The sequence below is a fragment of the Eleutherodactylus coqui genome, chromosome 12 (assembly GCF_035609145.1).
Source record: "Eleutherodactylus coqui strain aEleCoq1 chromosome 12, aEleCoq1.hap1, whole genome shotgun sequence".
NCBI lineage: Eukaryota > Metazoa > Chordata > Amphibia > Anura > Eleutherodactylidae > Eleutherodactylus > Eleutherodactylus coqui.
This window is the reverse complement of record NC_089848.1, coordinates 88,912,532-88,939,473: the sequence shown is the minus strand read 5'-3', so window position 1 is coordinate 88,939,473 and position 26,942 is coordinate 88,912,532. Positions and strand designations below refer to the sequence as shown.

At 46.6% G+C, this 26,942-nt stretch overlaps 1 protein-coding gene across 2 annotated transcripts in view; it reads left to right on the top strand.

Moving 5' to 3' along the window:
* The window catches only part of LOC136586445 (probable acyl-CoA dehydrogenase 6), a 94,090-nt gene extending 73,438 nt beyond the window's left edge, over positions 1-20,652 (top strand). For both annotated transcript variants that reach the window (XM_066584532.1, XM_066584531.1), the window contains 3 exons: positions 3,520-3,681; positions 13,161-13,311; positions 20,066-20,652. In XM_066584532.1, the coding sequence (XP_066440629.1) occupies positions 3,520-3,681; positions 13,161-13,311; positions 20,066-20,159 (407 nt within the window). In that variant the 3' untranslated portion in view covers positions 20,160-20,652. The remainder of the gene's footprint in view (positions 1-3,519; positions 3,682-13,160; positions 13,312-20,065) is intronic.
* The last annotated feature ends 6,290 nt before the right edge of the window (positions 20,653-26,942 follow it).

Genomic DNA, 26,942 nt, shown 5'->3' with positions numbered 1-26,942 from the left:
GTTGGTTGCTATGTCTCTACTGTGTGCACACATAGTACTGGAACCGAGACCGGCCTCACTTAAAATAGTGATGCATGGGAATTGTTGCTTCCCCTGACCCAGATTGCTTTAGGCAACTGTAATGCATTGTCCTCTTTGCTCCTGATTACAGTCCAGATGCCTCACTGGGTAATAGTGCTGCCACTTTCTCCTCTTGGGTTCCAGAAAGCTGGAACCACAGTCTCCAGTTGCTCTTCTCATTGCTCCTCTCCAAATAGTGCCTTCACACATAGGCTCTCTGCTCTTGCTGCTTCTGCCCTCCGCCTTCCACTTGCAGGTAGCAGCTCCTCTCACACACCCTAAGCACCCTGCACTCTCTGAGAAGCCTTTTCACCTCCAGACTCTGTATAATAGCCTACTTTCTTCTGTTGTGCAGCAAGAAATTGTTTCTTTTATCTGTGTGCTTCAGCCAATCAATACACTTCTTCTGAGCATGCTCAGTCCCCATGTTCTGAAATTTGGCACACATTTTGGCAAATGCAATCATGTTGGTTCAAATTTTGGCGAATCTCATAGTCCATCACCATAGTGACCTTTCAACCTTTAGGGTTGTGCCCAAGGGCTGAGAAGTCAAGTCTGTGTCGCTGAGTTCTAGAGATAGCATGGCCAAGTATTGAAATTGTGTTGCAACGTTCTGAAACTGTGCCAGGTAAAAAAGACCGTACCTCTGATTCAGCTGCCACATAAAGACTGTTCTGTTTTACTGCAATGTCTGCTCCATTCCTTAATCTACTAGCCTGTGAGCAACTGGAGAATCACAGGTTAGAGACCACTGTCTTAGAGGTTCCTGGACTATTCTTAGTAGATATGGTGATGTGGCTATTGTCGTCAAAGTTAGAACCCATTGACCCCGGTGAAGGAATATTATTACATAGTAGTTGGAGGGATCAGACGTTTCCTCTTCCAAATAGTATATAAATAGGAGTTTGGTCTTTCTGGCAATGACGTACGTGGCTGGTGTTCCACTGAGCTGTCAGCGGCCAGGGAATATCTGTCTAAGTAGGAAAAATATGTAGTAGTATGATGTCTTAAATGGCAGCGTGTCACATCGAGACAGGGCTGAGTACACCGTGAGATGTAATACATGGTGTCCAGTGTAGATGGAGGTGACACAGATCCGTCCCTACGAGAGTACATCATTTTCTTCTTGCTTCACTGCAGATGTGCAGACGGTCAGGCACACCCAGACAGCTCCAACCTACTGAGCATTAACCCTTTTTTCGCATCTCATTTATTATCCCTAATAAATTTTTATTTTTTTTAATATTGTTTTAAAAAGTATTTGCCCCCCTCCCCCCTTCCTGATTACTTCTGTTTTTGCAAATTGGTCAGAATTACATGTACTTCAGATCTTCAGAAGAAAGCCATCAAGAAGCACATGCAATTTTTTCTAACCCCTTAAGAACTTACCTAAATTGGGTCTTCAGGACTGAGCATTCCAACAAAGCTTGTTTTTTTTTTTTTGCAGTAGTTGTATTTTGGGGTATAGATTGTATAACATAAAGGATTTTTCAATATTTCCACAAAAAAAAACCGTAGAGATTGCAGATAGCAGATAAAGGTAGAAATTCAATAAATACTTACCTTTCCAATGGCGACCTCTATCCAGAGATGCTGCTCCGATCCTGCAGTGGTCACGTGCCGTCCATGCACCCACTGAGGCCAGTGATTGGCTGATCAGTTGCTTGAGTGATCAACAGACAATGACCGCTGTTGTCCCTTCTGGGATCGGACAGTGGGGGGGCCACTGGAAATGTGATTATTGATTTTTTTTTTTCTATTTTACACCATTATCTTATTTTAATGATTTTAACTTTTTAATTTTATTTTTTTTTTTTGCCATGGTTGTTTGCAATTTTTTACAAGCCATGCACATTACTATTAATCTATTTCTCTTTTGTTTACTATTTTTAAAAAATATATATTTTTAATGGAGATTTTTGTGAGGGGAGGATATTTTAATTTAGCAAACTTTCTTTTCTCTTTTTTCATCACTGATATGCTTTGGAATACTTCGCATTGCCTGTGAGTGTTTGTCCTCTGGCACGGGCTAATACCTATGGCAGACCTATGGATCTTTGTTATACCCCTGGCTACAAGGGTAACACCTCTTTATAGTATTTGTAATAGGTCAGAGAGTTCCATTTCTAAAGGATAAAATTCTGATTGTCTGCAATCACCACTAGAGGGAGCTGACCACACTGTGAAAATCTGTATGCTCTGAACACCCCTCCCCTCCCACCTCGATGGCTGCAACTTTGACTATGTAACATTAAGCTGGCCCCTCTCACCACTGGCCCAATAGCAGTCAGCACTATTTTTTTTTCATTTATTTTCCCCATTGCCCTAATACTCATACCTTTTTCTAAAGTTCAGTCTATATTGCTGTAAGGTACTTTGTGGGATTTTAGGGGGGGGGGGGAGGAGTGATTATTTTTTTTATTTTAATCAAGACATTTACAGTCTGAGACATTCTTACAACCATCTATTACTTCATTCTTCTACTTAATTTGTATTGTTACCTATGTATTCAAAATCTGTCCGCAACATATGAAAGTGAATGGAACCTTTTACAAATTGACCCAAAACGCCACAACATTCTTTGCACTTGTTTCCGGAGTACTGATGGAGACAATATCTCAGGCCTTCTCGATATTTCCACTTTCTAAGGCGCTAATGTATACGCAGAGGCAGCGCTGGCAGCCACACGCAGTGCAGTCATGCTTTTATTAAGCGCTGAATGGCTCTGCACTAAACTTTTCCCTTTTAGAAACTTCAGAATTCAAATTGTTTGTTCCTTTCTGTTTCTGCATTAGCTTAAAAGGTCTGGTCTGAGCATCTATATTTAAGAGGGGCTCTAAAAACACATTTAAAGGAATATGAAAAAATATGTGAATTTTGAAGAAAAAAAAAGCCAGCAAAGGGTCTTCTAGGAGGGGGCTGGTTTTTTTGCCCTTTTTTTCCCATGATGACCTATCCTCTGGGTCGGTAATCAGTAGTTGACAGACATGTGTCCACCGCTTGGGACCCATCAGCTGATTGTCCGGGCCCACTGTCCAGTGTAGCAGGCCAGATGATGTCATCAGCAAACCAGGGAGGAAGTGCGGGCACAGGCTTCACCCCCATTGAAATCAATTGAAGCGCTGCGCTGCTACTCTATTTCCTGCTTCTCCTGGTGAGGCTGGATGTGAAGTCCTGACCAGCTACAACGCAGGCAGTGGAGTAGCAGCGCGGCTCTCCCATTGGTTTCAATGGGAGTGAAGGCAGTGCCCCCACTTTCTATGCTGACCGCTGATGCCAATATCTGGCTGGCTGTACTGACAGTGGGCCAGACGATCAGCTGATGGATGGGATCCCAAGCGGCGGACCCCCGTCCATCTACTACTAATGGCCTATACAGAGGATAGATCATTAATGAAAAAGAGGGTGGAAAGCTCCTTTTTAAGCCTATTTTCTTACATGTTCTTATTTCAATCTCAGTTTTGACTCCCATGGAAAAGATCATACAAGAAACTGTGGACTACACAAGGAACAGGAAAATCTTTAACCAACCGGTGCTGGACAACCAGATCGTGCACTATCGTCTGGCCGAGCTGAGCACGGAGGTGGAGCTTCTGCGATCTCTGCTGCATCGTACGGTCGGTGAGTCCTCTTGTATGTTATAACGTACATCAAAGAAGAATGTGAGTAAATGCGGGTCCATCTGAGCGAGACATGATCTTGGGAGCTGTTCTCCACTCTAGCTAGCAGATGAGGGTCACGAAGGAGGCCCTCAGAATTCTCTAATGGGGTATTGAACCAGAAACCCCCTTTAACAAGTAATGATCTTTAATTACATTAGGCTCACACTTTATTTTCCTCTAGATTTCTGCTGCCTTCTTGCTGGCATTCAGCCTGTATAACCTTGTTTCTCCCTGGAGCCCCCTGCTGGTTCAGTGTCTCTGCAGAGCACGTTCTGTGGATTGCGAGAGATGTAGTCTTTAATCTAGAGATTGCACAAGAGTCTGGTGTAGAAAAAGAAAACTACATTTCCAGAGTAATATAGGATCTCGGACAAACTGCAGCCTTGGATGTGTATAAGATGAAATGTAACTCGAGATCAAGGCAAGATTTCTAAAGTAAAATCTTGTGTCCCCGGGTTTGCAGCTCTTTTCTTCCAGCAGGTAGGATAGGCCCAATGCACACATTGTAGGACTGTTCCAAGGTATTTCTTTATAGGGATTGTATTGTGGTGGGGTCACAAGCGAGAGCTCCCCCCCACCCCCCCTATGATGTCCATATGTACTTATAGAGCATGCGTACAGAAGTTATCTTCATGAGGCAACTTCTTTAAAGGACCACTCCAGCGATTTTTTTTATTCCCCCCCCCCCCCCCCATTTATTATGTAGCTAGCCCACCAATGTATATAATTAGCTTGGTTAGTTATTCCTTTCTATCTGAAAATCCCAGCCTCTTTCTCCTCAAGTGGTCATGTCTACTTAGATTTAGGTGCGATCAAACTGTTGTAAGTTCAAGTCCCCTGTGGGGACTAAGTAAAAAGATAAAAATTAAGGTTTAATATTTTTTGTTAATCATTAGAAATAATAATAATAGGGGGTGCTGATAAGTATTGAGCCTGAGCCAGAAAAAATTGATCTAGGAAACTGAAACTGACGCACTATTCTACATATTCCCCCAGGATGTCAGTGCGCTTGATTCGTCGCTCCTGCAGCTTTTAAGCCCCTGCAAATAGAATTCTTCCAACTATTGGTCAAACCACCCATCTGCAGTGTTAGTTGCCTCCAAAACCGTTGTCCCTTTAGCTGTTTTTTTGAGATTGTGGAACAGATGGCAGTCAGATAGAACACTGTCGGGCGAATAGGGTGGATGGGGCATCAGTTGAAAACCTAAGGAGGTCATTTTTGAAATTTTGCCCCCTGCAGTGTGTGACGGGGAATTGTCTTGCAACAGGATGACACCTTTGGAGAGCTTTCTTCGATGTTTTTCTTAATATTTAGCCTCAGCTTTGTCCATAACAAACAGTAATATGCTGAATTGATGGTTGAACCCTTTGGGAGGTCCACGAGCAGAACTCCCTTCTTATCCCAAAAAATGGTTGCCATTTGCTTCTGTGCTGACCTTTGTACATGGAACTTCTTTGGCCTGGGGGAACCACTGTGCCTCCATTCCTTAGACTGTTCCTTTGTCTCTGGATCATAACAGTAGATCCGTGTCTCATCACCAGCAACCAGTTTGTCCAGGAAATCTGACTCCTTTCTTGCAAAAGGCTCCAAAACAGCTGCCAATGTCTCCACGTTTCCTCTTCTGTTTGGGATCCACTTGGCTGTAGGCTTTCTCATTCCCAACTCTCTCCCGTGATATCCCCAGATATGTAGCAATCCTCCTGGCTGATATTCGGCGGTCCTCCATGATCATATCATGGATGGCTTTCACACTTGCAGGCACGGAGACCGGCCTTCCACTCGTTTTCTCACTTTCAACACCGAAATGAACATTTTTAAAATTTACAACCCAACGTTAACTGTTGCATATAAAGGGCCGCGGTCACCCAAAGCTTGTGACATTTCATCATGGATCTGCTTCACACCTTCCCCTTGGAGAAACAGGAACCTCATTATGGTCCTCTGCTCTTCCGCACTGAACCTTTTTTGGAGATGCGGCCATGTTCACTATGGACCGGAAAGAAAAGATAAGTTAAAATCACAGGTAGTTGATTTTTGCATCATTGAATATAGACAAACAGACAAGTACTCCCTGCAATTCACGGCTTCCTAGCTCACTTTTTTTTCTGGGTAAGGCTCAATACAAGAGATGAGCGAACGTACTCGTCCGAGCTTGATACTCGTTTGAGTATTAGCGTGTTCGAGATGCTCATTACTAGAGGCGAGCACCACGCGATGTTCGAGTTACTTTCACTTTCATCTCTGAGACGTTAGCGCTCTTTTCTGGCCAATAGAAAGACAGGGAAGGCATTACAACTTCCCCCTGCGACGTTCAAGCCCTATACCACCCCCCTGCAGTGAGTGGCTGGCGAGATCAGGTGTCACCCGGGTATATAAATCGGCCCCTCCCGCGGCTCGCCACAGATGCATTCTGACAGACATCAGGTAAAGTGCTGCTGATGCCAGAGCTGCTATAGGGAGAGTGTTAGGATTGATTTTAGGCTTCAAGAACCCCAACGGTCCTTCTTAGGGCCACATCTGACTGTGTGCAGTACTGTTGAGGCTGCTTTTTGCAGTGTTGCACTTTTTTTTTATTTTTATATCGGCCGTGCAGAGCATTGCGTCCAGAGCATTGCGTCCTGCAGTAATTTTACATAGTCCAGGGCCAGTAGTGGTGAGGCAGGGACAGTGAAAGACATATACAGTCTATATAGGCAGTGGGCTTTTGCAAAAAAATTTGGGAAAAAAAATCTACTTGGGCTGCCTGTGACTGTCCTCAGTGTACTGCATCTTTGCTGGGGGTAGTTGTCCTAATTCATACGCAGCCAGCTAAGTGTTACAGCAGGCTTGCGCAAAATTCTTTCCTGGCTCTGCCGTGCGTTCCGTAAGCGAAGTCAGCCTCCAACCACAGGCCAATAAGCGGCACATTTAATTACAGCGTTCTGTTTCTGCACTACTGGTAATACACCATGCTGAGGGGTAGGGGTAGGCCTAGAGGACGTGGACACGGGCGAGGACGCAGAGGCCCAAGTCAGGGTGTGGGCACAGGCCGAGCTCCTGATCCAGGTGTATTGCAGCCGACTGCTGCGGGATTAGGAGAGAGGCACGTTTCTGGCGTCCCCACATTCATCTCACAATTAATGGGTCCACGCGGTAGACCTTTATTAGAAAATGAGCAGTGTGAGCAGGTCCTGTCATGGATGGCAGAAAGTGCATCCAGCAATCTATCGACCACCCAGAGTTCTGCGCCGTCCACTGCTGCAACTCTGAATCCTCTGGCTGCTGCTCCTCCTTCCTCCCAGCCTCCTCACTCCATTACAATGACACATTCTGAGGAGCAGGCAGACTCCCAGGAACTGTTCTCGGGCCCCTGCCCAGAATGGGCAGCAATGGTTCCGAATCCTCTCCCACTGGAGGAGTTTGTCGTGACCGATGCCCAACCTTTGGAAAGTTCCCGGGGTCCGGGGGATGAGGCTGGGGACTTCCGGCAACTGTCTCAAGAGCTTTCAGTGGGTGAGGAGGACGATGACGATGAGACACAGTTGTCTATCACTCAGGTAGTAGTAATTGGAGTAAGTCCGAGGGAGGAGCGCACAGAGGATTCGGAGGAAGAGCAGCAGGACGATGAGGTGACGGACCCCACCTGGTTTGCTACGCCTACTGAGGACAGGTCTTCAGAGGGGGAGGCAAGTGCAGCAGCAGGGCAGGTTGGAAGAGGCAGTGCGGTGGCCAGGGGTAGAGGCAGGGCCAGACCGAATAATCCACCAACTGTTTCCCAAAGCACCCCCTCGCGCCATGCCACCCTGCAGAGGCCGAGGTGCTCAAAAGTCTGGCAGTTTTTCACTGAGAGTACAGACGACCGACGAACAGTGGTGTGCAACCTTTGTCGCGCCAAGATCAGCCGGGGAGCCACCACCACCAGCATGCGCAGACATATGATGGCCAAGCACCTGACAAGGTGGGACGAAGGCCGTTCACCGCCTCCGATTTGCACCGCTGCCTCTCCCCCTGTGCCCCAACCTGCCACTGAGATCCAACCCCCCTCTCAGGACACAGGCACTACCGTCTCCTGGCCTGCACCCACACCCTCACCTCCGCTGTCCTCGGCCCCATCCACCAATGTCTCTCAGCGCACTGTCCAGCCGTCGCTAGCGCAAGTGTTGGAGCGCAAGCGCAAGTACGCCGCCACGCACCTGCACGCTCAAGCGTTAAACGTGCAGGTAGCCAAATTTATCAGCCTGGAGATGCTGCCGTATAGGGTTGTGGAAACGGAGGCTTTCAAAGGTATGATGGCGGCGGCGGCCCCGCGCTACTCAGTTCCCAGTCGCAACTACTTTTCCCGATGTGCCGTCCCAGCCCTGCACGACCACGTCTCCCGCAACATTGTACGCGCCCTCACCAACGCGGTTACTGGCAAGGTCCACTTAACAACGGACACGTGGACAAGCACAGGCGGGCAGGGCCACTATATCTCCCTGACAGCACATTGGGTGAATTTAGTGGAGGCTGGGACAGAGTCAGAGCCTGGGACCGCTCACGTCCTACCCACCCCCAGAATTGCGGGCCCCAGCTCGGTGGTGGTATCTGCGGCGGTGTATGCTTCCTCCACTAAACCACCCTCCTCCTCCTCCTCCTCCTCCTATGCAACCTCTGTCTCGCAATCAAGATGTGTCAGCAGCACGTCGCCAGCAGTCGGTGTCGCGCAGCGTGGCAGCACAGTGGTGGGCAAGCGTCAGCAGGCCGTGCTGAAACTGCTCAGCTTAGGAGATAAGAGGCACACGGCCCACGAACTGCTGCAGGGTCTGACAGAGCAGACCGACCGCTGACTTGCGCCGCTGAGCCTCCAACCGGGCATGGTCGTGTGTGACAATGGCCGTAACCTGGTGGCGGCTCTGCAGCTCGGCAGCCTCACGCACGTGCCATGCCTGGCCCACGTCTTTAATTTGGTGGTTCAGCGCTTTCTGAAAAGCTACCCATGCTTGTCAGACCTGCTCTGAAAGGTGCGCCGGCTCTGCGCACATTTCCGCAAGTCCCACACGGACGCTGCCACCCTGCAACATCGGTTTCATCTGCCAGTGCACCGACTGCTGTGCGACGTGCCCACACGGTGGAACTCTATGCTCCACATGTTGGCCAGGCTCTATGAGCAGCGTAGAGCTATAGTGGAATACCAACTCCAACATGGGCGGTGCAGTGGGAGTCAGCCTCCTCAATTCTTTACAGAAGAGTGGGCCTGGTTGGCAGACATCTGCCAGGTCCTTGGAAACTTTGAGGAGTCTACCCAGATGGTGAGCGGGGATGCTGCAATCATTAGCGTCACCATTCCTCTGCTATGCCTCTTGAGAAGTTCCCTGCAAAGCATAAAGGCAGACACTTTGCGCTCGGAAACAGAGGCGGGGGAAGACAGTATGTCGCTGGATAGTCAGAGCACCCTCCTGTCTATATCTCAGCGCGTGGAGGAGGAGGAGGAGCATGAGGAGGATAAGGAGGAGGGGGAAGAGACAGCTTGGCCCACTGCTGAGGGTACCCATGCTGCTTGCCTGTCATCCTTTCAGCGTGTATGGCCTGAGGAGGAGGAGGAGGAGGAGGAGGAGGAGGATCCTGAAAGTGATCTTCCTAGTGAGGACAGCCATGTGTTGCATACAGGTAACCTGGCACACATGGCTGACTTCATGTTAGGATGCCTTTCTCGTGACCCTCGCGTTACACGCATTCTGGCCACTACGGATTACTGGGTGTACACACTGCTCGACACACGGTATAAGGAGAACCTTTCCACTCTCATACCCGAAGAGGAAAGGGGTTCGAGAGTGATGCTATACCACAGGACCCTGGCGGAAAAGCTGATGGTAAAATTCCCATCCGATCGCTAGTGGCAGAAGGCGCAGTTCCGAGGGCCAGGTAGCAGGGGAGGCGCGGAGATCAGGCAGCATGTACAGCACAGGCAGGGGAACACTCTCTAAGGCCTATGACAGCTTTCTGGCTCCCCAGCAAGACTGTGTCACCGCTCTCCAGTCAAGGCTGAGTCGGCGGGAGCACTGTAAAAGGATGGTAGCCAATCCCACGACTGTCCTCCGTGACGCCTCTGCCCCCTACAACTACTGGGTGTCGAAGCTGGACACGTGGCCTGAACTCGCGCTGTATGCCCTGGAGGTGCTTGCTTGTCCTGCGGCTAGCGTCTTGTCAGAGAGGGTGTTTAGTGCAGCTGGGGGAATCATCACAGATAAGCGTACCCGCCTGTCAACCGACAGTGCCGACAGGTTTACACTCATCAAGATGAACAAAGCCTGGATTTCCCCAGACTTCTCTTCTCCCCCAGCGGACAGCAGCGATACCTAAACAATACATAGGCTGCACCCGCGGATGGAAGCATTGTTCTCTATCACCATCAAAAACGGGGACCTTTTAGCTTCATCAATCTGTGTATAATATTCCTCCTCCTCCTCCTGCTCCTCCCCCTGAAACCTCACATAATCACGCCGAACGGGCAATTTTTCTTAGGCCCACAAGGCTCAGTCATATAATTTTTGTAAACAATTTTTATACGTTTCAATGCTCATTAAAGCGTTGAAACTTGCACCTGAACCAATTTTTATTTTAACTGGGCTGCCTCCAGGCCTAGTTACCAATTAAGCCACATTAACCAAAGCGATTAATGGGTTTCACCTGCCCTCTTGGTTGGGCATGGGCAATTTTTCTGACGTACAGATAGTCCCCGACTTGCGAACATTCGACTTGCGAATTTCGCTAGTTGCGAACAATCTGTCCTGCACAGTATGATGTAATGCTACGGCCTTACATCATACTGTGCAGGGACCGGAGAGGCTTCTATCAAGCCTGATAGAAGCCTGTCCGGTCACATCGCGGTTGCTGGGCAGCCGGGGGCCTTCTGAAAGGCCCTAGGGCTGTCTATGCAGAGCGCCTAGCAAGCCGTGCGCTTGATGGGCACTCTGCATAGACAGCCCTGGGGCCTTTCAGGAGGTCCCCGGCTGCCTAGCAACCACACAGCGTCCCACGATCTCATCGTAGGACGCTGTACGGGCCCCCTGAACGTCGGGTGCAGGCTGTTCTTACAGCGGGCACCCGGCGGCAGCAGTTCTGACGAGCCGCGCCGCTCGTCAGAACTGTTAACACTTTAAATACCGCTGTCAGAGCGGTATTTAAAGTGTTAACAGTTCCGACAAGCGGCACGGCTCGTCGGAACTGCTGCCGCCGGGTGCCCGCTGTAAGAACAGCCTGCACCCGACGTTGTATGGAGCGGGATCCACCCGCGATCCCGCTCCATACTACTACTTGTTCGACTTGCGAACAAAACGGACTTGCGAACGGGCTCCCGGAACGGAACCTGTTCGCAAGTCGGGGACTAACTGTACATTAGTACTGTTGGTACACCAATTTTTTGGGTCCCTCGCCTACAGTGTAATCCAATTAATTTTTTGCCCACCTGCATTAAAGCTGACGTTACATCAGCTGTGCTGGGCACTGCAATGGGATATATTTATGTACCGCCAGTGGCTTCCTGGCACCCACCCATGCTGTCGGTCCACAGGGAGTTGTAACTGCATGTGTCTACTTCTAAAGAACCCCAGTCTGACTGGGGCATGCAGTGTGGGCCGAAGCCCACCTGCATTAAACATGACATTACCTCAGCTGTGATGGGCAATGCAATGGGATATATTTATGTACCGCTGGTGGCTTCCTGTCACCCACCCATGCTGTCGGTCCACAGGGACTTCACACTAGGGAGTTGTACCTGCCTGTGTCTATGAATTAAAAACCCCGGTCAGGTTGGGGCATGCAGTGTGGGCCGAAGCCCACCTGCATTTAATCTGACGTTAGTTCTGCTGTCCAGGGCACTGCAATGGGATACATTTATGTACAGCCGGTGGGTTCCAGGGAGCCACCCATGCTGTGGGTGCACACGGAATTCCCATTGCGGAGTTGTACCTGCCTGTGACTATTTATAAAAAAAAACGCGGTCTGACTGGGGCATGCAGACACCTTGACAGAATGAATAGTGTGTGGCACATAGGTTCCCCATTGCTATGCCCACATGTGCAGCTCCTGATGGCGGTGGCACAGGATTATATTTCTCATTGCTTCTGTACAGCATTGTGGGCTATCGCCCCGCCCCTTTTAAAGAGGGTCGCTGCCTAGCCGTGCCAACCCTCTGCAGTGTGTGCCTGCGGTTCCTCCTCATGGCAGACGCACTTATAAATAGACATGAGGGTGGTGTGGCATGAGGGCAGTTGAGGGCTGCGCAGGGATACTTTGGTGTGCGCTGTGGACACTGGGTCGTGCGGGGGGGGGGGGGGGGTTGGGCAGCATGTAACCCAGGAGAAGTGGCAGCGGAGTGTCATGCAGGCAGTGATTGTGCTTTGTTGGAGGTAGTGTGGTGCTTAGCTAAGGTATGCATTGCTAATGAGGGCTTTTCAGAAGTAAAAGTTGTTGGGGGGGGGGCACTCTTGCCACTATTGTGGCTTAATAGTGGGACCTGGAAACTTGAGATGCAGCCCAACATGTAGCCCCTCGCCTGCCCTATCTGTTGCTGTGTCGTTCCCATCACTTTCTTGAATTGCCCAGATTTTCACAAATGGAAACCTTAGCGAGCATCAGCGATATACAAAAATGCTCGAGTCGCCCATTGACTTCAATGAGGTTCGTTATTCGAAATGAACCCTCGAGCATCGCGAAAATTTTGTCCCGGGTAACGAGCACCCGAGCATTTTGGTGCTCGCTCATCTCTACTCAATACTGATCAGCACCCCTTTGTAAAAGGTATTAAAAGTTAAAAACTAACTTATATGTGTGTGTGTTTTTTTTTTTTTGATCACCCCATCTTCAAGAAAAAAGAGTAATAAGTGATCAAAAAGTTGTATGGATTCCAAAACAGCACCAATAGAAGCTACAGGATGTCTGGGAAAAAAAAGTTTTTTGGCTGCCAAATTATGGCGGCAGGAAATTATTTTATGTTTTTCCAGACTTTTTTCTTTTTTAAAAGTTGTAGAACAAAAAAAAAAAAAGCTATATAAATTTGGTATCGTCAAGTCATGCTGACCCATAGGGTACAGTTATCATGTTTTGCTGTGGTGTGTACACCATAAAAACAAGACACCCCATAAAAGGATGGAATATTTTTCCTTTTCACTCCACTTGAACATTTTTTAAGGTTTTTCAGTAATTATGGTAGTTTGAATAGTACCACTGAAAAGTACAACTCGTCCTGCAAAAAGACAAGCCCTCAGACAGCTATGTTGATAGAGAAATAAGAGTTATAATTTTTTGAAAATGGGGAGGGAAAACACAAAAGTGAAAAAAGGTCAGTGTTTTAAGGGGTTAAAGAGCCCCCCAATAAATCACAATAGGAATGCTGCTATCTAATCCCTTCTATATGCTCGGCTGATAAACGTTTCTTCTCATTGACTCTCTCTGATCGCTGTATGTATTTTTTCCTATAGGATTATATATTGATGGGAATGACGTCACCAAATTAGCTTCCATGGCCAAGTTAAAGGCTGGGCGTCTGGCAAGAGAGTTGAGTGACAGCTGCCTGCAGTTCTGGGGAGGGATGGGATTCACAAATGAAGTTTTCGTAAGCAGATTTTATAGGTAAGTGCAACTAAGGATCAGATGTCGTACTGTGGATATTTATGGAGCCATCTATGAATTATCGCTTTATTCCTTTTATTCATGGTGGAATAAATAAATAAATAAATAAGCAATTCCATCCTTGATTGTTCATATTTTTACACCAGTCACATGTTAAAGAGGTTGTCCCGCGAAACAAAGTGGGGTTCAGCACTTCTGTATGGCCATATTAATGCACTTTGTAATGTACATTGTGCATTAATTATGAGCCATACAGACGTTATTCACTTACCTGTTCCGTTGCTGGCGTCCTCGTCTCCATGGTGCCGTCTAATCTTCAGCGTCTAATCTCCCGATTAGACGCGCTTGCGCAGTCCGGTCTTCTCCATTCTGAATGGGGCCGCTCGTGCCGGAGAGCGTCTCCTCGTAGCTCCGCCTCGTCACGTGTGCCGATTCCAGCCAATCAGGAGGCTGGAATTGGCAATGGACCGCACAGAAGACCTGCGGTCCACCGAGGGTGAAGATCCCGGCGGCCATCTTCACAAGGTAGGTAGGAAGTCACCGGAGCGCGGGGATTCGGGTAAGTACTACCCGTTTTTTTTATTTTTATCCCTGCATCAGGTTTGTCTTGCGCCGAACGGGGGGGGCTATTGAAAAAAAAACAAACCCGTTTCGGCGCGGGACAACCCCTTTAAGGCCAGTTTCACATCTGTCAGAATCTACAGTCGGAGGTCCTATCACAGATTTGGCTACTTGTAGGCCTCCAGTCCACGGGTGATATTTCACTGCGTTACCCGCGGCGATAATCTGCAAGCAAGTAATGCAATGAATGCTTTCCCTAGGATAACTGAGGAAAGCACAGTCTAATGTACACGAGCGGAAAATCGTGGCGATTTTCTGCTCGCGTATAAAAATTGAGGCATGCCGCGATTTTCTGCGATGAACCTATCATAATGATCGGTTCATCACGGAAAACCATGCGGAAAATCGCGGTGACATAATGCTCTCCTGTGGCGGCTCCCGCGGAGGTATATCGTAACGCCTGTGGACAGCCGGCCTAAGAATAGGTGCTGCATTCCGCTGGGGAGCTGAGTGGAAACTGAATGGGCTTCATTATAGTCATTGAGTCCGTTCTTCAATGTTCGGTTCCTTCCAGAGACAGAACCGTTCGGCTGCTGGAATTTCCCATTCCTGCTCCCGAACAGAGCAGGAAAGTGGAATCCCAAGTGCACATGTGAAACCACCTTAACCCTATTATACAAGCTGTTACAGCTGCAGAGACGGTTTAATTTATTTAACTTTTTCTTTATCCTAATTTCTTTTTTCCTTTGACTTATTTTTGGTAATATTGATTTTTTTTTTAAATTATTTTAGTTTTTTTAATCTGTTACTAATAATATGTACAGGTGTTTTTTAATCCCTTCCCGCTCCAGGCCGTAAGGTTACGTCCTGGCTGCAGAGTACTTCCCGCTACAGGGCGTAAACTTACGTCCTAGAGAGAGTGCGAGATCATAAGCGATCTCACGCTATCCGGCAGCGGGAGCCAGCTGTCACTGATAGCCGGCCTCCCGCTGCAAAAGCGGGGGTGCATCGGAGATACGAACCCTGCTGTTAACCCCTTCCCTGCCGCAATCTATGTAGATGGCCGCATGGGAAGAGTTCACAGATGTGACGTCATCGGCCTCTCGCGATATAATCGTGGAGAGCCTGACTGTTTGCAATGGCAACAGGATGCCAGATACCGTATTGCCATTGTATGTGATCGCTGTAACAAGCGATAAGGCAGTGCAGGACAAGTCCTGCAATGCGTTATCATTGCACTCATCGTTGCTATGCTGTAAGTCCCCAAGAGGGACACAAATGATGTAAAAAAAAAAAAAAAAAAGTTAAAAATGTACAAAACAGAAAAATGTAAAAAAAAAACCTTTTTAGGTCCTTTTTTTCATATTGGCATAAAAAAATGTTAAAAAAATTAAAGTCCCACATATTTGGTATCAAATATACCAAATATGTGGTATCATCGTCTTGTAATGACACATACAATAAGTTGAACACTCTTTTTATCCTGCATGGTAAAAAAAAAAAAAAATGCTAAAAAACTGAGGCAAAATGCTAATTTTTAGCATTTTGCCTCCCAAAAAAACTAAATAAAAGTGATCAAAAAGTCAGATGTATCCCAAAATGGTAAAAGTGGAAAAACCAAAAAAAAATAAGATTTTTGGTATCGTTGTAATCGTAGCAGCCCACAGAAAAAATGTATTGCGTCATTTATGCTGCATGATTAACGCTGTAAAGAAAAAAAACAACCAAGCATCTATGGCAGAATTGATGCGGTTTCTCTACCTCTTATCATAAAAAAAAAATTATAAAAGTTTTACAATAAAGTCTCAGTGTGTGGTCCGTGTTATCAGGGACGATGGATTTTAAGCTGAGCTGAACTCAGCGATGGACGAAAAGTGCACAGTAAGTGCATGATGGGCACACATTTACATGCAACGATTATTGCTCAAAAATGGCTTTAGAGCGAATTTTGAGTGATAATCATTGTGTGTAAAAGGGCCTTTAGAGCAGAACTAATTTAAATGAGTGGTGGAATAATGCCGCCACAGCGCCACCTATTGGAAGGTAAGTCAATATCCAACCTTTTTAACAGGCCTTGCAAAATAACTAGAGATGTAAGCCAAACCACAATATCCATGCTCATGCAGCTGTTTGTGTTCTCGCCCCTCATCGGTGCACTGTAAGGCCTCATGTCCACTAGCAAAATTGAATTGCGGTTTCCGCATGCGGATTCCGCGGGTGAAACTTTGCCCATAGGAAATCATTGGCCATCTGCAGGTCAATTAAATTGAATTTTGCACCCGTGGATGGCATTTTAATTGATTTGCGTTTTTCAGACGCGGAAAACAAAAAGCAACATGCTCCATTTTAGTGCGGATTGGGGCAGATCGGCCACATTGCTATCAATAGGTGCGGATATCCGCATGAAAAAAAATACCATTTAAAGCAAATCCACACGGAATGCTGCAGAAATCTGTGCGGATTGTATTTTTCTAGTGGACATGAGGCCTAGTCTGTAGGCTAGATGAGAGGCCAGCAATTTGAGTCCAGAGTGGTAATGTTTCTGCTTGTGGAAGTGAAGATTTCGGTTAGGCTTACTCCCTTAGTCATGTTGCAAGGTCTGTTGAAAGGTTGGATATTGACTCATAGGGAAGCCACCTTCAAATAGGTGGCACTATAGGGGATTATTCTATCTTTTGTTTGCATAACTTTTTCCCATGTAGCATTGCATGTTCTATAAAACTCTAAATTCCCTTTGGTTTTACTCTGAATTTCAATAATAGAAATTTCAGACACTTTTCTAAACAATCTGTCATTGAGCTGATTGGACCTTTGCATAGAATAGACATCTCTGAGCAGTGCCAACGGGGTGTGGGCTTTCTGTAAAGCCTGACAATCATACTGACTAGATCTCCCATTTGCAGTTAAGAAAACCCATTTTCTTATAAACTATTGGGGAAGTTCTGAGTTAGAGAAGAGGGGGTCTTCTGTTCCAGATCCTCCTCTCTTGCACAGTGTATTTAGTGTGGGTGCGAAAAGTGCCTCTTGCTCTGGAGGACACAGACCACTTATTGATCTGAATAGACACTGTGTAATGCTTCACTTTTCCTGTAGGAGTGCTGCAGGGAAATTGAACAGGTTTCTCCACAGATTATAGATGATTGTTGGAGGTTCCAGCAAGAGGACGCTTTGTAATCTCCTTATGGCCATCAACTCTTCCAAGTAGGGGTTTCCAAAGTGGAAAAATAGAAATAAAGTAGTTTTCCATGTTGTGCATTGAAGTTTCTTTGGTCCTGCGTTCATGAATCACTGAAGCAGATTTGTAATTAGATCAGGTTCAGCATGATAGTTTCCTCCACTTGGATGCCAGTTGCACAATCTCCCGAGTGATAATACAGGTCAGATGTTCCAGGCCGGTATCTCTGATGCATTCCTTCATACAGGTAGCGTCTGGCACAGCCTCCCCTGCTCAGTCCCGGTGCCCGCTTGTCCTTTTTCATATCTCTGCCCACATATTTGTACATCATTTAACTGTAAATGACTTGATTTTAACCTATTTGCTCTAATTTACAACACATTATGAACCTGTCTTATGCAACCTGGGAGTTTTGCTACCCATTGTGACCTCGGCATCAGGTATTTCAGGTCTGTTCTGCTTTTCGTTGCATACACTTCTATCTCCGATGATGACATTCACTTCTAATAAATAAGAGATGTTTTCAATGCGGCTCATTTATTGGGTTTTCTCACAGCACAGGTGGAGGAGGTCAGGAGATTTGGATCTTCTCTTCCAATAATTAAATGTTCTTTTCACATTTTGTACATTTCCGGAAAGCTCTGACCTTGGACAGACCCGGCTTACATGCTATTTGGCTCTTGTACCTGGCGTAGCAATAGGACATGAATTGAGTATCTTCTAAATGTGAAGTGACAGTTCTATAATGAGTCTCTGAATGCTACTTGTGGGTATGAGCTGCTACTAGACAACATCAGCTTTGTGACCAGGGTGCTGGTCTTGAGGCGGTGGATTAAGCTGACAGCAAAGTCAATTTGTGGTTGGATATTCTTAACACCTTAGTAGCATCATACTGAAGTCCAGTGGCACAACTAGAGTTGCATGGGCCCAAAAAACAAACTTTAGAGCCACACAACTTTAGAGCCGTTGCTCAATTAACCAATCGCATCCATTCATTGAATGACATCATAGTCCCTAAAGCATCCCTAGTGCCCACACAATAAACTGTCGTTGGATTGGTCTTGCATATCCTGCAGCTTTGCATCCAAGTCCACAGTGTCATCAGTGTCTTGCGGGACCAAGTCTACCTCTCCTTCCACATGGCTTATTGCTGTCCTCTTTTGCCCTCTCAGTTGTCCAGCTTCGGCCCTCATCATTGGGGCCCTTTCGTCGCTTGGCCTCTGACCACATACCCCCTCGCATGAGGAAACAGTTGCTGCCAGACTCTCAAACAGCCCTTGGCTTTCTGGCTGCTGACAGTCTATTGCAGCACCCGGTCTCCTTCCTTGCTCAGCGGCCTCCGCCACTATTCTGCTGGTCTTGATGCCACTGCTCATGCTGTGTTCTAGCTGTGTCTGCTGGGCTCCTCTAAACAGCCCCAAGTTCTCCTGAGCTTAGGGACGGGCTTAGCTCACATTATCTGTGACAGAGATGCTGATTTTCGTGGCTGTGGGTCACTCCTGCAAAGGGGGAGCAGAACAGATTCACCCCTATTACAGCACAATGGGCCCAAAACTGTATTAAACTTGGAAAACCCCTTTACTTCATGCCCCTACGTTATTAAAAGGGTTTTCAAACGTATATATTTTTTTTGCTATAAAATAATAAAAAGTCATATACTCACCCCTGATGGCTCCCAAAATTTCCCGCGATGCAGCACCGACCTCAGCAGCTGATCTGTGTTTACAAACTGCTGCAGCCAATCGTATACCTTGGAGCTGAAGCACTGAGGTCTGTTATTGGCTGCAGCAGCTTGTGATGTCCTGTACACAGGATGCTGCAGCCTGTCAACAATACATCACAGCAGAGACCTGGAGCTAGGCAGAAGTGAGCCAGGAGAGGCGAGTATATGACTGTTTCTTCTAGCAAGAGGAACATGTTTTTAAGTGAAAAAAGGTTGGGCAACCCCTTTAACTATATATGACCCATGTTGATTCATTCTCCGTTAAATATATTGGCGATGTTTACAGAATAATTTCCTGTGCTGGTGACGCATACCATAATAATGCTTTAAGGGAACGTGTCATCAGAAAATAACCTAATATATACTATTTTTTAAAGATTTTATTTTGGTGATTGTGCCTGAAAATTAAAAATAAATACTATCTATCTATACATACATACACTGAGAGGTGACCCCTATATGTAGATAACACAGGATCCACCATTTACTATGTGATCATCTGTGACCATCTACTCCAAAATGACCGCTGCAGAGAACACAGAGCATGTCTAGAACAGTCTCCATACAAGTCAATTGGTCTCCTCTTGTTCATTGTGTAAATGGCCCAGGAAGCTGCTGTTAAACATCTCTCTAAATTCTCTAGCCGCCCCCATAGTCATATATAGTCAACAGAATATATTTTAAAAAAAATCTGAAAATAAAAACAGAATAGAAAAATGGAAAATGTTTCACTATCTGGTTTTAATTAAGCATAGGAATTTTGGTGATCTAGTCCAGGGGTCCCCAACTCCAGTCCTCAGGGACCACCAACAGGTCATGTTTTCAGGATATCCTATAGTAAGCACACCTGTGGCAATGTCTGAGGCACCGGCAATAATTCCATCACCTGTGCAATACTGAGGAAATCCTGAAAACATGACCTGTTGGCGGTCCCTGAGGAATGGAGTTGGGGAACACTGATTTAGTCCCTTTAAGTCTGGTGGTAGCCTTTCAAGGATGCCAAATTAGAGCTCCACCCTGCATGTACCACCCAGCTGTATTACTGTGTATTTAGCACAGTTAGATATGTTTAGCTTTAAAAAACTGCCTTGTGTGGATATAAGCACGCCTAGCAGTACACAGTAGGAACCAGCAACCCAATGGAATCAGCAGGTTCGTGGATATGGGGTCTACGGACTGCTGGATGGTGAGGAAAATGGTACTTTACCCTAACAAAAATATTAATTTTTGAATTTGTGCTAATAGTACATTTATGAGCAGCGCCTTTAAATAAGTATATATTTTCTTTTCCACAGAGACTCCAGGTTGGTCTCGATTGGAGCAGGAGCGGATGAAGTCATGCTGTCAATTATATGCAAATATATGGGAATTCTTCCAAGTAAAAAGTAGATGCATCCAAGATCGTTAACCTTTATGGGAAAAAAAACTATAAAATTTACAAAAACTGGGTCAGAATCCGAGACTAATATAATAAAATGTGAACAGTGGCAGCAGAAAATGCATATTTTTAAAAATATTTTTTCCGTCCTTTTTTCCTCACGGTATTAATAGTATTTTGATAAAACTAAAACACTAATGACTCAAAAGATTCGGGAAGGATTTTCACATGGGGAATCATCATGAAAGCAGTTTGATGTGTTTGTCAATCATATTTGCAAATACTTGTATTCTCATACCACTATGATGTGTGTAGGCTGTTATATACAGATGCAATAATCACAACTAAAGCAACAGAACTATATTTATAATCTGCTGGCTGACATATTTGCCTTTAGGCAAAAGCCTTGTTCTTAAAGCGGTTGTGTTACCATAATTTGTTGTACAGATCATGAAAAATTAACAATATTTGCCTTTTACATGCATTAAAAACTGATTCAGTGAAGAGTTGTGACGTTTACTTACACATTATGGTGCCACCTGGTGTTCAAAGTGTATATCAATGTGCACTTCCACCTAATGAGCTGAGAGCTGGGGACACAACCACTGAACAGCAGTCTATTTGCTTCTGCTGCTTGTTAGAGAAACACTAGAGCCTAAGTAAGAGCCATAAGTTTAGTCCCTGCAACAGTTATGTGCTACCAGAGGGTGAAGGAGACTGAATGGAAAGTTATAGAGGACTATATTTACAACAGCCAAAGGGGTCAGGGGACTGACTCGGTATTTACTGAGGATTATAGTTATAGCTGCCAGTGGGAAAAAGGAATGGAATAGGAAATTTACTGAGGATTATTTACAGCTGCCAGAGGGGGCAGGAGACTGACAAGGAAACTTATTGGGCACTATATTTACAGCTACCAAAGGAAATTAGAAACAGATAGAGAAATGGGTCATGTGACACTTACCAGCCACACCCACAATAGCACAGATTAGCAGTGGTGCTGAGGGGACCATAGAGAAGGAAAAAAGAATGAGAACGAAAAATATTGGGTGTAAGCAGTGTAAAATAGTTTAAAACAGTAGTTAATAGTTATTTGGGAAATTGTATATAAAGTCAAACTGTGGGATAACTCCTTGGGGATTGTCCATATTGAATATCTGTTTTCAGTAGAACAGTCTTCCCACTATGAACTGTTCATAGGTGTAATCTCTGTGGAAAGCCAGAAGCAAGTGTGTTTTATTTCTCTGCAGTGCCTCCACAGGAGAAATGAATTATTGCACAGTTGACATTAAAATTAATGGGCTGTGCCTGTAGTTGTTATCTTCTGCTGTTAGTAGATGAAAATCCTGAATGGGGTCTCACCTTATACCTCTACATATGTTCTAGTAGGGCTCATTGAAAGCATTATCTGAAGGTGGATGCTGGCCACAATCATTTAGTTCCACTGACCATCACAGTTTTTGGCGGATAAAGAAACTGCCGCCATGTACTGCTAAACCAAGGAGCCACTTACTTATGTACATTTTGTATGACTACCTTAGAAAATCACTTTGTATGGATATCTGGGAAAATAGGTACATTCCCCAAAGGCAAACTAAAGGCAGATGTTCTGTGGTATATACAGCACTTTCCAGCAATCTTTGGTATTAACATCATTCTTACTAGCTCAAAAGTTTCTTGAACTAAGCCACCGAAACCCCCATAATTACAGATATGTCCTTTTCTGTCCCTGCCCAAGGTGTCCTCCCTCCACTGCTTAATTTGGAGAATACTCCCTTCTGTGCCTGCTCCAGGGATGCTGCTTTCTGTAGCTACCTTGGGTATACCCCCTTCTGTGCTTGCTCCAGGTGTGCCCCCTTTTTGTGCCTACCTTGGGTATAACCCCATGTTTGCCAGCCTCAGGTGTGCCGTCTTTCTGTATCTGCTGCAGGTGTGCCACTTTCTGTGCCTACCTTTGGTACACCCCCTTCTGTGCCTGTCCCAGGTTTGCTACTTTCTATGCATAACTTGGGTATATACTCCCCTCTGTGCCTGCCTCAGGTGTACCTGTGCCAGGTGTGCTACTTTCTGTGCCTACATTGGGTATACCCCCTTCTGTGTCTACCTTACGTATGAAATCTTGTCTGCATACTTCAGGTGTGCCCTCCATTTAACAGCATTATGCCGCCTTACATCTCAATCCACCACCCAGCTGCGCCCTCCACTCCAATAACTGAATCTGATTAAGCGCCCCTTTAAGTTGAACCTCTCATTCCCGCCTCCAAGACTTCACCAGAGCAGCACCAGTCCTCTGGAACATGCTACCCAAAACTATCCGGGCAATCACTTCTGTTCCCCCTGTCTTGTAAGCCCTGTGAAATATGTTGGTGCTATATAAAAAAAAGGATTATTATTGCCTCCACCAGAGTTGTGGGTGGAGATATTGGCTGGCCTGCCGGAGCTAGAGGGGGCGCCCGCAGCTCGGGATTGGCTGCTGGATACACACCTGCAGTGAGCTGAGGACATTTTCAGAAGCCGCTTTTCCTTCTCCTCCTGGTCTTGTTCGACTACTTCGTCCCAAGCACTTTTTCCTACGCTCTCCGGCAACTCTCTTTCTCCGACGCCCACTGTACCGTCTGTCATTTGTCCCGACCAGTTCTCAGCCACTGATATATCGGAAGGCCGGCCGGCTGGCTGGCTGGCTGCTATTGTGGGTGAGCTGGCTCCCTGCTGTGCACGAGTTACCACCACTGCTAGGTGCTGGCCGACTGGGAGATCTGACAGCCAGCAGGGTGACAGAGGACTACGGCAGCATGCATTTGCAGCATATATGGCAGTCCATGGGGGTGACTGTCAGCGCAGGAGGAGAGAAGGGAGAGTGGCTGCAACAGTGACCGTAGTCGGGAGGGGGGAAAGATGATGGTACAGCAGCGAACATACTTGCCACAGGTTAGCACAGCAGAAGCCAGAAAAGCGCCTTCTGACTCCCCCCAGCTTGCTGCAGGTGTGTATCTGGCAGCCAATCATGAGCTGTGGGTGTCCCTTCTAGCTTCGGCAGGCCAGCCCCTGTCTCCACCTATAACTCTGGTGGAGACTAGATACACCAGTACCGTGTGCCCTTTCTGTAGGTATCTTCCCCCATCTGTGCCTGGTCAGGTCTGCTGCTTGTTGTGCCTACCTTGTGTATCTACCCCACCCACTTTCCCTCTGCGCCTGCCTCAGGTGTGCTGCTCTTCGTGCCTACTTGGGTATATAATCCCTTCTGTGCTTGCCCCAGGGGTGCTTTCAGTACTTAACTTGGATATACACCCCCTTCTATGCCTGCCCCGTGTGTGCCTCTTTCTGTACCTACCTTGGGTATAACCTCTTGTCTGCCTGCATCAAGTGTGCTCTTTTTGTACCTGCTGCAGGTGTGCTGCTTTATATGCCTACCTCTGTCTGCCCAAGTATGCTGCTTTCTGTGCCTACCTTGGGTGTACCCCAGGTGTGCCCCCTTCTGTACTTCTGAACCATTAGACCAGTGTATGTACAAAGTGTTCCTGCAGGTATGAAGAGCATTTTGTTCTGTACTTCCTACTATATTTGGTTATCACATAGCTGTTAGATGTCTGACCCCCTTAAGGCAATAACAGAACAATTCACTGGCAGGACACAAAGGTTTTACCTTCATATCAATCTCTCACAGTATTTACACAACATAAAATAGAATATTGTCTGAAAATAAATGGGGTTCCTGCTTGTAGGAAGCCGGAGTGGCCAGCGGAGACCATTCAATCAGAGTTATGGCCTGAGAGCCTTTTCAGTAGTATACACCGGGGTGCACTTACTGTGACATTCAATCAGCCGGTAATGGCTCTGCAGCCGCCAGATTACAGAACGGTTCAGGCTTTGTAACAAAAGACAATATTGTAACACAAGCCAAGTTGCTGAAGAGCGAACGATTCCAGACAGCATACTACTTGTAACCCACGAGTGGGAAGAACTTCATCAACCTTGGCAACCTTACAGCGGGCAACCATGAAAATCAGTCCTTGGGGTCCTGTATCAGGGGAGTCGAGTACTGTGAAGCCTTGGATCACATCACCAAAAATTTTGTTGGCACAGCCAAAGGGGAACATGCCCACTTATACCACAATGCTGCTGACCATGGCAAGCAAGCGGTTAAACAACTTGTTCTGATTTCAGCTATTAAAGGGGTTGTACTAAAAGTGACTGTTATCCCCTAGCCATAGGATAAGTGATAAAACTCTGATTGGTAGGAGTCTCACCACTGAGACCCCCACCTACTTTGAGAACAGGTGCATCCTGTGTCCTGCCTCCCCATCACTGCTGGCTCACTGCAACCCCCTGCAGTGAGGAGGAGATTGAATGGTGCAGTGGTTACACATGCGCCACTACATTCACTCTGCGAGGGGTGCAGTGATAAGAAGAGGGGGATACAGGACCCCTGTGCTCAGATCAGTAGAGGTCTCGGCCGTGAGACCTTCACTGATCTCAGTGATAAAAGTACTTTTTTTGGAAAACCCTTTAAATCATATATGTACAAGTTCTCTACAGCTGCCTGCACCTTGCAATGTATGATAAATCAAGGACAGCACATGACCAGTTTAACCCCTGAGTGACAAGCCCATAGTGTTTTTACATCCTGGCCTGCTGGGCCTAATACCCAGAGGACGTAAAAACATGCATCCTCTGGGAATGACAGCCCTGCAGGCCCTGGACGTGACAGCTCCATGCTGTCGGCTACCTACGGTAACCGGCAGCATGGAGCGGTCATCCCGGGCTGCGGGGCCCCACTCCCGGTCTACCAGTAGAGAGTATTGTCTAATCGTCCAACAAGCACGAGCAGCTCCAACTGTGTTGTTGTACACCATCCAGAGACCGGGAGCGCCATTGTTACAGGTTTCTGTCGGAACCATCTCCAGGCACTTGGCTGAAGGACAGTTGCTCTCTCGCCCCCTCCCCTTATGTGTACTGCCTTTGACACCCAACCAGTCACCTCCATTTCCAGTGGTGTCATGAACGACAAAACTGGACTACTACGGAGTGGATCTGGATTTAGTTTGGGCATGGACAACAGCCGTGTCCATAGACCTAGAAGTGAGCACCTCAATCCTACCTTTGCTGTGGATCGGCACACTACCCCCCTGCTGGTGTGATCGTCTGGGGGGCCATTGCATACACCAGTCGGTCACTACTAGTAGTGGCACGAGGGACAATAACTCAGCGATCTGTTCAGAACATCCTGAAGTTACATGTGTGGCCCCAACAATATCCTAAGTACACCAGTGCAAAAGCTACCGCTTGATAGCAGCTATGATAGAATGGGGTACTAAACAGAAGAAGTCTACAGGGTGGGTCATGGAAAAGTATCCCAGCACCACACTCTTATGAAAGCGGTCTAAAAGAAAAACTTTCCATGTTGTCTATAATCAACTAATCACAGCGCAGCTTTCATTTCTTATACTGCGGTTTAAGAAAATCTGCACTGTGATTGGCTGTTATGGCCAACAAAGACAGATTTTCTTTTAGACCGCTTTCATAAGAGTGGGGTCCATCCCGTATAACCTCCATATGGAAAGACATTGTCCTGATGGGCATACCCCCCCCCTTTAAGAGAAAATCTGCTCCTACCTCTCGAAACGAATAGTTAACAGGGCCTCCTGCCACACTAACATTTATCTTACTTTACAGACGTAATGCCAGCGCTGGCCGGGCTGCGGGAGGCTGGGCAATCTTCCCAGAATACTTACCGGGAACATTTTCCTATGTAAATACCTAATGATCATTGTGTAATAAACTTGCAGCAGGTTTGTTTTAGCTTCTCCACTTTCTGGGAGATACTTCTAGTAAGGAAAACAGACTTCAGTTTCTTCTAAGTTTATGGAAATAGTAATGCTCTGTGCAGAGATCGGCAATACCGTACATAGGCCTATTGGGCCTAGAGGCTTAGCAGTCACATACGATGACACCAGGATACATGGTAGGTGGGGGACCCAGTTCAGAGTTTGCTCTGTAGTGTAAACACACTACACCCGTTTATTATTAGTGTTACACCAGGATTCCTGTGGAAGCTGCACGCACAAAATCCTGAAATGCGAACGAACCCATTAGAAGCTATGGGTACCATTCTCTGCATACTGCGCACACAAATAGTCTGGCTTCACACAGCGTAACATACTGCCTTTGAACTGGAAAATGGAGAAGCAGCACAGTAGAAAACGGACATCAAGAATTCCTCTGATAATTCCTCCCCCCCCCCCCCCCCCGTTGTGTGCCGCCATATAGTGATCTTCCCAAGAAGTAATACCTCTGTAATAGGGCATGCAATGCCACAGATGTTCAGTGGGCCAGCCGATACCACATGTGCCATAAGAGTGTATGCACATGGGGTGGCACTTAACCATTAAAGCACTGTGAACATGTAACCCCTTAATAGCCGAGGTATTTTAGACATTAAAGGGATATTTCCATCTCAGCTGCGCGGCCTGTGCTACGCCGTTTCTGTAATTCCCATAGAAGTCAATGAGCGTTACATAAACAGTATAGTGGAGTTACAGCGTTTCCATCATCCTGCCCACTTCCTGTTCCCTTCTCTGCCCAACTTGGCCATAATGGGAACACCCCTTTTAAGAACTATAATATTTGCCATTTTTTAGACTTTGTTCTTACTTTTTACCTTTAATCGTGTGTCACCTAGCGGTCAAAAAAGGTGGCTGTCGCTTTCAGGACTGTGCTGGGTTGCATGACAGGAACAATGAAGGCAGTCTTAGGGGGTACAATTAAGACACCAGTGTTAGGCTTCTTTCACAGAA